The 15,543-nt window shown below is 40.6% G+C and overlaps 1 protein-coding gene across 3 annotated transcripts in view; it reads left to right on the forward strand.

Annotated features, from left to right (window-relative positions):
• The first annotated feature begins 746 nt into the window (after nucleotides 1-746).
• The window catches only part of Nfrkb (nuclear factor related to kappaB binding protein), a 33,403-nt gene continuing 18,606 nt past the window's right edge, over nucleotides 747-15,543 (forward strand). Inside the window, exons 1-12 of one of the 3 annotated variants that reach the window (XM_076846174.2) lie at nucleotides 747-816; nucleotides 3,095-3,268; nucleotides 4,980-5,181; nucleotides 7,870-7,997; nucleotides 9,062-9,236; nucleotides 9,764-9,901; nucleotides 10,530-10,603; nucleotides 11,375-11,459; nucleotides 11,805-11,985; nucleotides 12,227-12,335; nucleotides 12,669-12,795; nucleotides 13,045-13,110. In XM_076846174.2, the coding sequence (XP_076702289.2) occupies nucleotides 3,134-3,268; nucleotides 4,980-5,181; nucleotides 7,870-7,997; nucleotides 9,062-9,236; nucleotides 9,764-9,901; nucleotides 10,530-10,603; nucleotides 11,375-11,459; nucleotides 11,805-11,985; nucleotides 12,227-12,335; nucleotides 12,669-12,795; nucleotides 13,045-13,110 (1,420 nt within the window). In that variant the 5' untranslated portion in view covers nucleotides 747-816; nucleotides 3,095-3,133. The remainder of the gene's footprint in view (nucleotides 817-3,094; nucleotides 3,269-4,979; nucleotides 5,182-7,869; nucleotides 7,998-9,061; nucleotides 9,237-9,763; nucleotides 9,902-10,529; nucleotides 10,604-11,374; nucleotides 11,460-11,804; nucleotides 11,986-12,226; nucleotides 12,336-12,668; nucleotides 12,796-13,044; nucleotides 13,111-15,543) is intronic. The other 2 variants (XM_076846176.2, XM_076846175.2) reach the window with 2 other exon arrangements.

The raw sequence follows: 15,543 nt of genomic DNA on the forward strand, positions 1-15,543 counted from the left end.
CTCCCCTTTCTCTGACATTTCCATACTGAGCATGGTCTCTACAGGAACTAGTGAGAGTAGCTGTGGAATAAGTAATTTGAAGTCGTTCTAAATAAAATCCAGTTAATAAAAGGGAAAGAGCCTCCATATTTAAATAAGAAGAGCATTATAGACCTTAATTTGAAAGGTATTTTTTCGATGTTTTTATTTTCCGGAAGCTGGGAGCCCGGGGACTGCCCGGAGGCAAAGGCCGAGGTCCGCATTCTCATTGAACCTGGAGAAACGGGCACTATTAGTGTATAGAGCTTACTGTTTCAGTACAGAGATAGTAGTTGGGAAGTGGTTAGCATAGTGCGGTGGAGGGAGCAGGGTATGCTTTTCATACATTAGCTTCCAAAGTCTTGATTTGTGGCCAGACAAAAAAACAAAAAAAAAAAACAAATCAAAAACAACCCATACAGTCTCAGCCCTCCGGAAGCTCCGAAACCGGTGAGTCTCACACGCAGTCTGAAACTAGCAACCCGAAGACTGGAAGACTGCCACAGGCGGTGAAATCCAGCCAGGCCTGCGCGGTCTTTAGCGCGGCTCCAGGCCTCGCCCCGCCCTCCCCGGCCCCCGCCCCGCCCTCCCCGGCCCCCGCCCCGCCCTCCCCGGCCCCCGCCCCGCCCTCCCCGGCCCCCGCCCCGCCCTCCCCGGCCCCCGCCCCACAAGGCCCGCCCCTTCCGCCGCTGGGTCCTGGAGCGTGCACGCACCCAGACGCTTTGCGGGAGCGAGCGCGTTCGGGAGTCCGGGGCTGGAGGAAGGCCACAGGCTGGGAGACCTGTGCCTGCAGTTCAGGTGAGGACGGGTTGGGGGCTGCGAGAGGGTTGAAGTGTAGCCGGCGGGCGGAGGAAGGAGTTGGGTTTCTGAGGTCGTCTTATCCGTGGGTTGGGGCGAGGCAGCCAGGCGTGGGGAGCGAGGCGGCCCGGGTGAGTGAGGGTTAGGGTTAGGCACGGTGTGGGGGAGGGGTAGGGGGGCGAGGACCGCAGTTTAGACTGGCGGGACTTGGGTCTTGGCCTTGGGTAGGTTTGGGTAGGGTGCGGTTTGCTGTTGGGGTCCGCGGATTTGGAACTGGCCGTTGCTCCGGAAGGAGCGAAGGGTTTAACTTCTGCTTGGGGAGGGTCTAGGAGGGAAGGTTAGCTCAGGTGCAGAGGAGAGGCCTTTTGGTCTAGTGAAGAAGTCCGGGGCTCTCCCAAGTCAGAAATCGATGGCTTCCGGGATTTCACCTCTCCTGTAGCTGCTGCTTTTTATGTTTTGAGATCCTGTTCGGAATAGTGACGAGGCAAAGGTTGTCACTGGAATATATAAAATTTAGCTAAATATCCACCATAATTGAAGAAACTTGTAAGCAAGTTTTGTAAGTAAGTATATAAATGTCAGCCAGGATACTGACTTTGCATTTGTGACTGTTGTGTGCCAGTTATGTTAAGAGGATTTATTGTAAGCATCAGGTTGCTTTTACATTTTCCCTTTATTTTAAAATTTTGTTCAACAATGTGCCATGGGCTTTCTTTCTTACCTGCCTCAGTTACTTAAGCACCAGGTATGTTCAGGATGTCTTACTTTCAAATTGTGTTGAAGGGTGAGGGGGTGTGGGGGCACAATTGCTTGGGGACCACCCAGCTGCCTTGCTAACACGAATCTTAATGCTGTATCTTTACATAATCTGAAATTACTTCAGGAGAACTTGAGATAATCTAGTGGGAAGGTGCATTGTTTTATATGTAGAATTACAGGTCTGCCCTTTATCATATAAGAGTTTTGGAAATGAGCAGTCCCTACATTAGTGATATAAACTTACTTAGCTGGAGATCATTCATTGAAAGATTCCAAGATTGGAAGTAACAGTAGGTAAGATCTGGTCCAACTCTTCTTTATTTTATTGATTAGGAAATTGACACCTGGTGAGGTAAGAGTTGTGGGATGTCACTGAGAATTAGTGGTAGATCTAAGCTAGAAATCTTTTGACTAAGTCCATTTTTTCTTTCCATTTTAGTGTACTTGTTAGTCCATTTGGTAGGGTAGGAGCTAGAGAGAATGGATTTAGTCAATGTAGAGTGAGTTCAAACTCCCTGTGGTCCCTGTGGCCTTAACTTTATTCATGATTCCAGCCATCAGCTTTGTGAGATGCTCTGAAAATGTTTTGGTATGTACTTTTCCAAAGATGGTCAGCAAGGTTCAGTTATTGTAGGAAGGAGAAAAAGTAGCATTAATTTATGTGGTATAAAGATCAGATGGACCAAATAAAAGTCGATTGGCCACCTACTTAACTGGTTATCATGGTCAGGTGCTTGGAGCTGCAGGAGTTGATGGAGACCAATAAAATCATATCAGAAAGCTTTCTTTTCATGATTTAAGTTGAGAGTTTATGGAAGAGGAATTGTTTATAGTATTAAGAACATGGGGGAACTGGGGATATAGCTCAGTTGGTAGAGTGCTTGCTTACCGTGCCAAGGCCCTGGATTCAATCCCCAGCACCACAAAAAAAAAAAAAAAAAAAGGAATATGGATTTGCAGGCATGCAGAATTTCAGTACTGCATTAAGAATTGGGAAAGTTACTTATTTTGATCCCCAATTTTAATTTCTGCAGAGCAGCTGTAATAAGCACAGTTGTAAGAATTAGATGTGTGAAAGGTCTGGCACTTAATAGGCCATCATGAAATAACTTATTGTTAGTGTCTCAGCTTTCCTAGTGTATGTGGCTTTCCTGTGAATTTTCTAGCAGCAGAAGAATTAATTGTTAAATAATTATTAAATTATGTTGTATTAGATTGTTAACCTGGGAACTCTAAATTGTGGATCTTATTATCATTTAATCTCTGAATCATTTTATTCTTTTATAAAATGAAAGTATAAGAAACTTGTGAATTTAGTAATTACTGTAGAAGCATTTTGAACAGGGAGTCCTACCTCGTAGCACATGAAAATTCCAGTGGGAATACTGTGATGGAAGGGAGGGAGAATAGCTGTTTAGCTGTAATTAGGGGGTAAGGACAACATGTAAAAACAGAATTGAGAATAAATATTTTCTGGAAGAGGGTTAGATTCCTGGGCTTTCTGTTTTTCTTCCTTAAGAGGCATCTATTTGCCTAGAATACTTGTGGAGAAGAAACAATGGATTCCTTGGACCATATGCTGACAGATCCCCTGGAACTAGGTCCATGTGGAGATGGCCATGGTACACGAATTATGGAAGACTGCCTCTTGGGAGGCACCAGGGTTAGTCTACCTGAGGACCTTTTGGAGGATGTAAGTAGTAACATCATTGTAAGCATTCCCCTCTTATCAGCTTCCCCATAGCAGCTATTCTGAACATTTTCTATTCCTAAGTTTTCGGTTTTTGTGTTCCCATTCATTTTATTTTCTACATTGCAGACAGAGTGATCTCTGTGCTTTTTTTTTTTTTTTTTTTTTTTAATGTGAAGTCTATTTAGTATGCCGATTAAGGAAGATTATATACATTCTGTGTGCTTAATAACGTCAGAATAATTTGGTAGTATAAGCCTTATTTTAAATAAGATAATTTTCGTTAATTAATAAAGGTTTATATTTTAAGAGCAGAATTGTATATGTGCTTACATTAAAATGGTTATTGTGTTGGGAATCACTAAACAAAACCCAGACATATTATCTCTGTCTATATGCTAATCCTCTAGTCAAGTAAGAGTACATGTCCTGGGATAGGATGTCAGCGTACCCTTAATCACTTTCACAGGTAAGATGTATCATTATCATTATCATTAATGTGGTCACCATTTATAAAGTGCTTATGTGCAAGACCTATGTATGTGAAGACATTCATTTAAACATTTTGAACATGTAGATGTGTAGTATAATAAGCATATATGCAAATATGTACCTGTGCGTCAGTTTTAGAACATCATTTCATTTAGTTGTATTTGTTCCATATTTTTCTTTATTAATATTCAGACATTGTAGAGAAAATGAGAACCATTATTGTGCTCTTTTCTGATCCTCCTTTCTACTTGCAGTAGCAATTGTATTGAAGTTGGTATAATTCCCATACTTCTTTTTTTTAAAAATGAGGTCTGAGTATGTTGCCCAGTCACATCTATATTTTCTTTATGTACTCTTTCAAGGCAATCTCTTTGTGTTATTGATTCAGCAAACAATTATTTTATTAGTACCTGCTCTGGGCCAGACACTGAGTTAGGTGCTTGAAATAAAATGGTATGCAGAAGGGAAAGATCTTCAACATCAAGTCTGAGATGCTTTTGATACATTTGAACAAAAATGCCTGGTATATAGTTGGTTTGCTTGGTTGTCTCTTCCTTAAACCCTACATGGCTATTTTTTGTCCTTGGAATAAAGTCGTAACTACCTAATAGGTTTATAAGTTATTTACTTCTGTCTTCTATTTCCTTCCCCACCTTCCTCATCCTTACTTTAGCTAGACATTGCCTGAAAAAAAAATTAATTTAAAAAAGATGAAATGCATCACATATAAGAAGAGTATGTAAAATACAGTTAAGCAGTAATAAAACATGCTATAAGCCAGGTGTGATGGCTCATGCTTGTAGTTCAGCTACTCGGTAGGCTGAAGCGGGAGATGACTTGAACTCAAAAATTAGAGGCCACAGTGGACAACTTAGTGAGAACCTATCTCAAAATAAAATTAAATTGCTGGGGATATAACTCAATGGTAATATACTTGCCTAATTCAAGAGGCCCTGGGTTTAAACCCCAGTACCACCAAAAACCAAACCAAAACAAAAAACTTGGATGGTAATGATGGTTGCATAACAATTGTGAATGAACTAGAATAAAGAGAAAACCAAAACAAGAGAGAAAATAAAAATTAAAATCCCAGAGTCAAATGTGAGTGTACTTAAAACCATTACACTGTACACTAAAAAATGATGTTTCATGTTACATTTATTTTACTACGTACACATAAGCTTATTTTTTTGTTGTTTACTTTTCCCCTAAATTCTCCTAGCCTGAGATATTCTTTGATGTCGTCAGTCTCTCAACATGGCAGGAAGTATTAAGCGACTCTCAGCGGGAACACCTCCAGCAGTTTCTGCCTCATTTTCCTGCAGACAGTGTGGAGCAGCAGAATGAACTCATCCTAGCTCTGTTCAGTGGGGAGAACTTTCGCTTTGGAAACCCTTTGCACATTGCTCAGAAGCTTTTCCGAGGTCTGTAACTCAGCATTCTATTTTTGATAGGGTGGAGTAGGGGGACGGGTTGTTCACTTTTGCAGTTATGCCTTCATTTCCCCCCTCCCTCCAGTAACAAAGATTAAATCCATATTCCTACTTGTATTAAGCAAGTACTCTGCTACTGTGCTATATACTATCCCTTTTTATTTTTATTTTGAGACAGGGTCTTGCAAAGTTGCCTAGGCTGGCCTTAAATTTGTGATCCTCCTGCTTCAGCCTCCTGAGCAGATGGGGTATACAGGTGTGTACCACTACACCCTGCTCTGTCTTTGGTTTATTCTGTTTATTTTAATTTATTGGAAATGACCCAATGGAGAATTGCATTGTGTAATAGTGTGCTGCCTGTGCTATATTTTTAAAATAAAATTTTATTGACACATACAGGAAATACAAATAGGAATTTAGCTCTGTAACCACCACCCAGAACAAGAAATAAAGGGCTGGGGTTGTGGCTCAGTGACGAGCACTTGCCTCGCATATGTGAGACACTGGGTTCAATCCTCAGCACCACATAAAAATAAACAAAATAAAGATATTGTACCCATGTATAATTAAAAAAATTCTACAAAAAAAAAAAAAAAGAAATATTACCAGCATCCCAGAGATGCTCTCTATGACCAGGCTTTAAATTTTTTTTAAGAAACAATTTGTCAGCCAGGCATAGTGGCACATGCCTGTAATCCCAGCAGCTCTGGAGGCTGAGACAGGAGGACTATAAGTTCAAAGCCAGCCTTTGCAACAGTGAGGCACTGAGCAACTCTGTGAGACCCAGCTCTAAATAAAATACAAAATAGGGCTGGAGATTTGGCTCAGTGGTTGAGTTTTCAGTTCAATCCCTGGTTACCCCCACCCCCCCAAATTTGCCATTTGCTTTTTATTCCCTTAGAAAATGTGACGTTTCATCACTAAGCACTTTATCATGTATCTCTCTTAACATGGACTTTTTCCCACATAATCATAGTCCTGTTATCTGACCCAAGAAATTTTATATTGAGCAAATAGTATAGAATAGTGCATGTTCAGATTTTTAAAAATTGTCCTTAAATGTCTTCTGTAAGTTGCTGTTTAAATCCAGGATCCGTTCAGGGTTCATGCTTTTGGGTCTTGTGTCACTTCAGTTCTTTGACTTGAAAATTCTTTGCCCTTTTTTGTTGTCTTTGTAAGACATTGGTATTTGTTTGTTTTTTGACTCCTGAGCCACATCCCCAACTTTTTTATTTTTTTATTTTTGAGACAGGGCCTCACTAAGTTGCCTCAGGCCTCACTAAATTGCCAAGGCTACCCTTGAAATTTGCTATCTTTCTTACCCTCCTGAGTTGCTGGGATTACAGAAATGTGTACCACATCCAGTGACATTGGCATTTTTGAAGGACCTGGGACACTTGGATTGTGAAAGTCCTGCTCTCTGGGAATTTGTCATCTTGTTACTTCAAGATTAGATTTGTGTCAAATGCTTTTGATAGAAACCCTGTATGGGAAATGTCCTTCCTATTGCATCATCTCAGGAGGCACATTGGTGTTACTTTTTCATTGTTGGTAGTGCGATGTATGGTCACTTTGTTAAGTGGTGTCTGTCCAGCCTCTGATTATAAAGGCACTTTTTATCCTTTGTAATTAAAAGGCCTTGTGTGGGGTGGTATTTTGGGATCATATGATAATCTTATATCTTTAAAGCCTTTCTTTTACCTACTATTTATTTCATTTCTGATTCTTGACCAAGTAAACTATTACTTCAGAGGTTTTCAAAATGGGGGCCATACTTAAGTCACAGTTTGCCCTGTGGTCTATGGAGAGGAGCAAAAGAAACTCCCCCTTCATTTATGGGGTGATTTTGTTTTGGCAGGATGCCCTGAAAGGGCAGCAGATCTCCCTGAGTTGTGTTAAATTGTCAACTTGACAGTTGCTAAAACTACAGAGAATAGGCTTATAATTTCAAATATTTCATTATTTTAAGGATTTAAAATTAGCATTTCCTCATCTTGTTTGTTTTTATGGTGTCAGGGATTGAATCCAAGGCCTCACATGTGCTAGGCAAGTGCTCTACTTCTGAGGCATACCCCCAGACCCCTATTATTTTTTGAGACAGAATCTTGCTTGCTGTGTTGCCCAAACTGGCCCAGAACTTCTGCGCTCAGGTGATCCTCTCATCTTAGTCTCCCAGGTAGCTGGGACCATAGGCATACTTCACTCCTGGGCATATTCCCTCCCATCACATTATTAACTTAGAAAGGATTTCCCCTCTGTGGGTGGCAGAGGTTTTTTTCTTTACTGAAGCTGGAGTCTCAAGTAGAAGTACATTGTCCTCTCCTGTAGAATAGAGGAAGAGAAACTTGGCAGATTTAGAGAGGTTATATAAGGATGACATGCTTCCTCCAAATAGTGTGGTAGTCTGGTAAGGACACAGGGATGTCAGGGCAGACATTTCTCTATATTTTAGTCTTAAGTAGTGACATGTTTCAGTGCTGGTTTTGCTGATATCAGTTGTGTTGCATGGTTTTTGTGATTATCAGTCTTAACTGAGCTATCGTTTTCAGCATTCTTTTACTTCTCATTCTCTTGTCTGATTCTCTTGAATGCCCTTTAGTTCTGTGCTACAACTACATCTTAAACACCCATTAAATGTGTTGACTGGTATGTATATAGTTGTATCTCTATTTTTTTAAGATGGACACTTTAACCCTGAGGTGGTCAAGTATCGACAGCTATGCTTCAAGTCACAGTACAAGCGATATCTCAACTCTCAGCAGCAGTATTTCCATCGACTGCTAAAGCAGATTCTTGCTTCCCGGAGTGTAAGTAATGCTGGGAACTGAATATAAAATATGGGCAGTATATGCACAGGTATCAAGAAGTGGTTCAGAGGCAAAACACAGATGATAACCACTAAGAAAAAAATGCTACCAATTAAGCTACAATACATTTAAGTTGTGTCTTTTTATTTTCCCTTTTCCCTTCCCAGCTATGTCTTTTTTTTCCTTATCAGTATTATAATGTGTTTTGATTTCAGAGATGTTAAAACATCAAACAGTAAGTGCTTCCTAAAATTAATGAAATATAGTAGCTTCCATATTTACTAAGATAAACAAATGGATTTCAGATTCATCATGGGTTATTGAGGAAAACTAGGATGCTCTGGAATTGATGTGCAAGTGTACACAAGGCCTCTGCTGTGATGGACCTGTAGAACATAAAGCTCAGTGGCCTCTGGTCTTTTCCAGCCAGGTAATTCTCAGAGGCAAAGTTGTTCTGAGTTCTTTAAGTGGTTTTTTGAACTTAAGTATAGAAATATTTGGATGTAGCATAAGTATTCATTTTCTGTGGAGCAATTCAGTGTTCAGATTTGGGATTTTTTCATTATCTAATATAGGTTGAGTAATCCTTATCTGAAGTCCTTGGAACTAGATGTGTTTTGGATTTCAGATTTTATTTACTTTTTTTGGATTTTGGAATATTTGCATACACATATTGACTTGGGTATGGGACCCAAGTCTAAACATGAATTCATCCATTTCAAATATACCTTATGTACATAGCTTAAAGGTAATTTATATACTATTTTTAGTACACTTTTGTTTTGACTTCAGCCTGTTATATGAGGTCAGGTATAAAATTTTCCACTTGTAGTGTCATGCACTCCTAAAGTTTTGGATTTTGGAGCACTTTGGATTATGGATTTTGGATTAGGAATACTCAACCTGTAATTAATATGGGTCATTTTTATTTGAACATGTTCATGTATCTGCATCTTTCTCTATGATGGAGTGGGGAATTAAACTTTAAATGTAGCCTTAGGGAGTATACAGTGTATGTTAAAGATTTGATGATCACATGTATTCCCATTTGATTTTTTGTCTAGGACTTATTGGAGATGGCCCGAAGGAGTGGCCCAACCCTTCCCTTCAGGCAGAAGCGTCCTTCACCATCCCGAAGCCCTGAGGAGCGGGAGTGGCGGACCCAGCAGCGCTACTTGAAGGTCTTGAGGGAAGTGAAGGAGGAGTGTGGCGACACTGCCCCATCCTCTGATGAAGAGGGTGAGTGTCTTTGGGCACTTGGATTAGCTGGGGCATTGGAGCCAGTGGTAGCCATTTATCCCCTTGGTAAAGAAGTCCTTTATGAGTTGTCTTGTCTGGGGGGGTGGATAGTGGGACTCATTAGCCCTTGGTCTTTGAGGCACTGAGACACTGCTATCAGGTGGGAGTGACTCCATGCCCTTTTTACTCTGTGCTTATGTGGCACTTGAGTTAGTGAGAACCTCTTGGATTAATCCCTGCAGGGCAGGGTCTCTCCACAGTAGGCCTTCTGGTGCCATTGTGCCACTTGAGAGAACTGCTTTTCCCCTTACAGGAGAGTAGTAGTGACTGTTGGCCTGCTGCAATGCGACCCCATCACTCTGTTGAAGTCTCTCTTCCTGGAAGAGCCGTTTAAATGACCTAAGTGTGCTCCAGCTCATCTGGGGAAGGGTCAGAAAGGAATGTGGAACCCTGGCCTCCATGTTGTTGGCTTAGCCCTGTTGAACCCAAATGGCCACTTACCCAATCTCCCCTATTGGAGTCCACAGCCACGTTGGATTTACAAGAAAAATTTTCTTTTGAAGATCTCAGCTCATGGCTTCCGAGCTCTCCAGCGCGTTCTCCTAGCCCTGCGGTGCCCCTGAGGGTGGTGCCCACGCTTTCCACCACGGATATGAAAACTACAGGTGAGAACTGAGCTGATGCCATTGCTGTCCTAGGAATTCACAGTGCAGAAATGAGAACTCCTTAAAGGGAGGTAGTGTCTAGATTCCTGCCTTCCCCAAAACAAGCAGTGCTCCTTAAATGAAGGTGATGGGGATAAGTTTTTGTACCATTCTGCTTTTTTTTATATCTAGAGGTAGACCTTCTTTCATTAAAAAAAAAAAAAAAAAAAAAACAGAAAACAAAAAATAATTGTCCAGAGCTGATCAGCTAGTGTTTTGGGATATAGAAAGCAGAATTTTGAAATAATAATTCAGTCATACACAAAAGAGATAATTAGAGCTTTAGCAATTCCTTTGAATGTCTCTGAAATTGGAGAAGAATTTGAATTTGGAATAGGAATCAAAAATGTTATGAAGCTTCAATGTGCTTTTAGACCAGCCAGGTAACAAAATCATTTTTAAAAAAAGGAAAGGAGAAGTGCTAACGGTGACTGAATAAAGGTTTTTGTACTTGTAGTACACAGGAATCAAAAGGGAAACTCAGAGGATTATCTTACTTTTGAATGTCACAAGTGACCAGGAAGATTTAAATTAGAGCACTGTTGTAGTGAATGACCTAGTCCATGTGGTTTGGTTCATTTTCTCTCAGATAAAATAGAACTGGGGGACAGTGACCTGAAGATAATGTTAAAGAAGCACCATGAGAAGCGGAAACATCAACCAGTAAGATTGGGATGGATGTGGCCAGTTGTGGTTTTTCAGTTGACTCTCTTTGGCATGGTTATCCCGAGGAGGATACTGGTAGTCACCACCTCTTTTGTGCTTCTCTGTAATTGTTAGAGGATGGGAGCAATTAGAGAGGCTAATTAGCATCAGAGAGAAGAGGTGATGACAGGTGTTTTGGCTTTATAAGGCAAGCTTCAAGCTTTGCCACGGCATTGTTTGGTTTGTGAATGAATTGTCTCCATATCTTCAGCGCTCAGCAAGGTTAAGGAGTTTGTCTTCAGTCAAACAGCCAGTAAGTGCTAGAGCTGAGAGCCAGACCCTTTTCTCTCTGCACTTTTTACTATTTCTGTTGTTCCATTCAACTAAATCAAGCCAGAGAGTACGTTGGAGAAAAGAGAGTAGTCTGGGCAGAGCAGTGAGATAAGAAGAGTCCCACATTGGAAGTCAGCATTGAGCAGATCCCTTAACTCCTCTGAACGCTTTTTTCAGACTTTTTAAACTCTAACAATATTAGGAAGACGGCTTGAAGAGCATATGAGATAAGGAATGCAGAAGAGCTGTATGAATTGTAAATGCCATGCAACAGAACACCAAAGTTTCCCCTGTGTACTATTATGAAGAGCAATTGTTTTTATCTCTGTGTAGTTTTAATTCAACATGATTTCCTCAGGTGTCTGGGACATCTGGTTGTTAGGTAAATTGGCACAGTTACCATCAGTTTTTGCTTCCTTTCTGGGCCATAACCAAATCTCTGAATATCACATCTAGGATCACCCGGACCTTTTGACAGGGGACCTGACCCTCAGTGACATCATGACTCGAGTAAATGCTGGCAGGAAGGGCTCACTAGCAGGTAAAGGACTATAGGTCTCTTCCTCCGGATGATTTTCACCTGACTTTGGTGTTAAATTGTATGAGTCTGTCTACATGTGGCAAAAATAAATGTATCCACATCTTTCATGCTGACACCTTTTGCTTTGTTACTGCCCTTAGGAATTCAAAATTAATACAAAGTATCATTAGATGTTAAAATTAAGCTGTAAATCACTCATTCCATTTTGTCTTAAAAACATCTAAATATCTTAGTAAATTACTAAGTCTTTTCTTTGTTGGGTTTGAGGAAATACGCAGATAAAGACCCCTAATTTCTTAATATAGAAGAAGCAGTTCAGTGACTTATGTTTCTTATTCTTCCCAGCCTTATATGACTTGGCTGTCCTTAAAAAAAAGGTGAAGGAAAAAGAGGAAAAGAAAAAGAAGAAAATAAAGCTGATCAAATCAGAGGCAGAGGATCTGGCTGAAACTCTGAGCAACACTGAAGGGGTCCCACCTCTCTCACAGGCCCCATCTCCACTGGCAATACCTTCCATCAAGGAAGAGTAAGTGAGCAAAAGATTACATGGTGTTAAGGTTTAAGTTTGGAGATTAAGCTGGAGGCTATAACCATTCCTTTGAGGCATGTGTGAGTTGGCTCTGAGTGTCAGGGATCCTGTTAGGAAATTGTATTGCGTGTCCCTTTCTTGAGCTTTTGTAACTGCTAGGAAGTTTGGGGGACTTGAACAAATTTAGAATGTGTTTTTGGTCTTTGTGGTGGTTCTTATATTTTTCATCTCTCATTAGGCCCCTGGAAGACCTCAAGCCTTGCCTTGGAATCAATGAGATTTCTTCCAGTTTTTTCTCTCTTCTATTAGAGATCTTGCTTCTGGAGAATCAAGCTAGTCTTCCTATGGTAAGAGTTTTGGAAAAGTCAGATGTACATCAAAGATGGACAAAATACCTTTATTTCATTTATTTATTTTTATGTGGTGCTGAGGATTGAACCCAGTGCCTCACACGTGCTAGGCAAGTGCTCTACCACTGAGCCATTATCCCAGTCCTATACACTAAAGTTTTGAAATTATTGGAATCCCTAGCTTGAGGGGATTCCTTCCAAAGCTCTGCAGCCAGGTTGCTCTGGGACTTGGTTAACTTGAGCAAACTGACCCAGCTTGCACTGGCACAACTTGAATTGCTGATATAGAGAGAATTTAACTGGCTTCTGTCTGCCTTTTCTCCCCGCCAGCTGGAGGAAAGAGTTTTGGATTGGCAGTCATCTCCAGCCAGCTCCCTCAACAGCTGGTTCTCTGCAGCCCCCAACTGGGCTGAGTTGGTATTGCCTGCCCTCCAGTATCTTGCTGGAGAAAGCCGAGGTAAGGTCATTTTTTTTGAAGGATCACTGTTTTTCTTTTTTTGTCTAAATTCTTAGACAAATTCGTAGAGAAATTTTTGTCTAAATTCTTGGGCTTGTTTGGTCTATTTTGCCTTTGCATCATACCATGTCTTTTGCTACACCATAAAGTTCTCAGAATCTCTCAGAGCTCAGGGATATGTAGCCTGTTGTCCTGAGTTTAACACATTCTATCACTTGTGTGGTTGGTTCATGTATTTATTTCTTGCAGCTGTTCCTTCCAGTTTCTCTCCATTTGTTGAATTCAAAGAGAAAACCCAGCAGTGGAAATTGCTTGGTAAGTAATTTGTATTACCTACCTTTCTCCTGTCCTCCCCAGCTTCTTATGTATTCTAGTCAATATAGTGCAGGAGATTGGCAAAAGGGCAATATTCAACTTTATTTTTGTCTGTGAAGGAATTCTTTAAGACCCCTGTACTCTTTTTTTTTTTTTTTTTTTTAAGAGAGAGTGAGAGAGAGAATTTTTTTTTTTTTTTAATATTTACTTTTTAGTTTTTGGCAGGCACAACATCTTTGTTTGTATGTGGTGCTGAGGATCGAACCCAGGCCGCACGCATGCCAGGCGAGCGCGCTACCGCCTGAGCCACATCCCCAGCCCACCCCTGTACTCTTAAAGTATAGGTTTCATCTCCACCCCGATTTGGACTTTGCTCCCAAAGCTGAAATGGAATAGTTTTTTTATTTTTTTTATTATTATTATTTTTATTTATATATGACAGCAAAATGCATTAATTCTTATTACAAATATAGGGCATAATTTTTCATATTTCTGGTTGTATACATAGTATATTCACACCAATTCGTGTCTTCATACCTGTATTTTGGATAATAATGATCATCACATTCCACCATTATTAATTACCCCATCCCCCCTCCCCCTCCAACCTGTCTACTCTATCTAGAGTTTGTCTATTTCTCCCATGCTCCCGCTCCCTATCCCATTGTGAATCAGCCTCCTTATATCAAAGAAAACATTTGGCGTTTGGTTTTTTGGGATTGGCTAACTTCACTTAGCATTATCTTCTCTAACTCCATCCATTTACCTGCAAATGCCGTGAGTTTATTCTCTTTTATTGCTGAGTAATATGGAATAGTCTTTTTATTATGATCTAGCCTGTGGATGGTGACATTCAAATCTGCCGTTGTATTTTATAGTAGCATCAGCATTTATATTAAGCATACCAATGTGTGGGATTCATTTGTACTATAGTTATTTTTATTTATTAAAAATGGGCTTTTTTATTAAGGATGATGTGCAGTGAGATATAGGACTGCCCCAAGTAAAGCAGTTTCTAAAGAACAGTGTCCTTTTATTTTAAATTTATAAAGTTCTACTTACTCTATTGGCTGTTACCTGGTGATGGTGATAAGAGAATAATTTAATTCAGTATTGGTTTTCTACTGAAATTCCCAGAGGGTTTGCTGTCTATGTCAGAAGGGCACAGATGAGGCTGTCATCTAGGGAGGAAGTGTCAAGTGAGGAAAAAAGAGGGTTGAGGACTAAGCCTTGAGAAACTCCACAGTAGGGACAGCTGAATGCAGCTCATGTAGAGAGGACATGGCTACAGACAGGAAGAAAATTCTGAGATTGTTGACTCTTGGGAGCCAAGTGATTAAAAGATTCAGTAGGGTAAATATAAGAGATTCTAAATGTGGAACAGATTGCAAAATTTTTAGTGAATAGTGAATCTTTAGTGAAAGGATGAGGGTTGGGGACAGTGTGAGTTGAAGGTGATTCATGGTGCTGCTGTGCCTATGGTCTTCAGGTTGGTGGCCGGAGTCAACCATAGTGATAATATTTACACTGGCTCTGCAAACTGTCCTTATAAGACCAGATAATAAGTACTTTAAGCTTGTGGAATAGATGCTTTCTGTTATTACCCCTCAACTCTGCCATTATAATGCTCAGCTTCCAGACAGTAGGGGAATGAACAGGTGGGGATGTTTTCTACAAAAATATATTCACAAAAGCAGGTGGCTAGTTTGCCATGTATTGGTGTACACCATGGGAATCTGTAAATGTGACCATTCAGGGCCCCCTTTCCTATAACCAGTTAAAAATTTACCAGCACATCACTGATCAAAGAGCCAGTGAATTTCTAGAGATTTAGTTGGGCAAGGGCAGGATAGTAAGGGAGATTTGTGGCCAATAGAGGAATTTTAAATGGGAGAAACCTTGAGTAAGTTTAAATGTTGATGGGAAGGGTACTGTGGACCTTGAGGAGAAGATTGAACATGAAGGAGAGAAGGGAAAATGCATCACGTATGTTCTTGGGAAGTGGGAAGAGGGTGAGCTCTGTATGGCAGGAGCTAGCACATTTCTTCCTATCTAGCAGAAGGAAAGAAGGAAATAATGGATACATAGCAGTGGGCTGATTGGTCTTTGTAGGAAGTTTGGTCTGTTGACATTTTCAGTGTAAAGTAGAAGGTGAGAGAGGTGAGATTGTCTGTTGCTGATGAGAAGGGAAGTCTGAGGAGAGTAGGAGATGGTCATTGTGTGAAGCAGTGTGACCACAGATGACATAGGATAGCTAGGAAGTCATGAGTGCTGCCAGGGGAGGCTGCTCATTGTTCACCTCTTTGGCCTTCTTCTGCCTGTTTGTGCACTTTTTCCTCTAGCAGTCCTCAGCTGCTTAATTTGAAGCATGGAGAATGTGGATAGTTCAGAATTTGAATTTTGCTAGATTGGAATGATGCAGAAAATCAAAGG

Source organism: Callospermophilus lateralis, chromosome 2 (genome assembly GCF_048772815.1).
Source record: "Callospermophilus lateralis isolate mCalLat2 chromosome 2, mCalLat2.hap1, whole genome shotgun sequence".
Taxonomy (NCBI): domain Eukaryota; kingdom Metazoa; phylum Chordata; class Mammalia; order Rodentia; family Sciuridae; genus Callospermophilus; species Callospermophilus lateralis.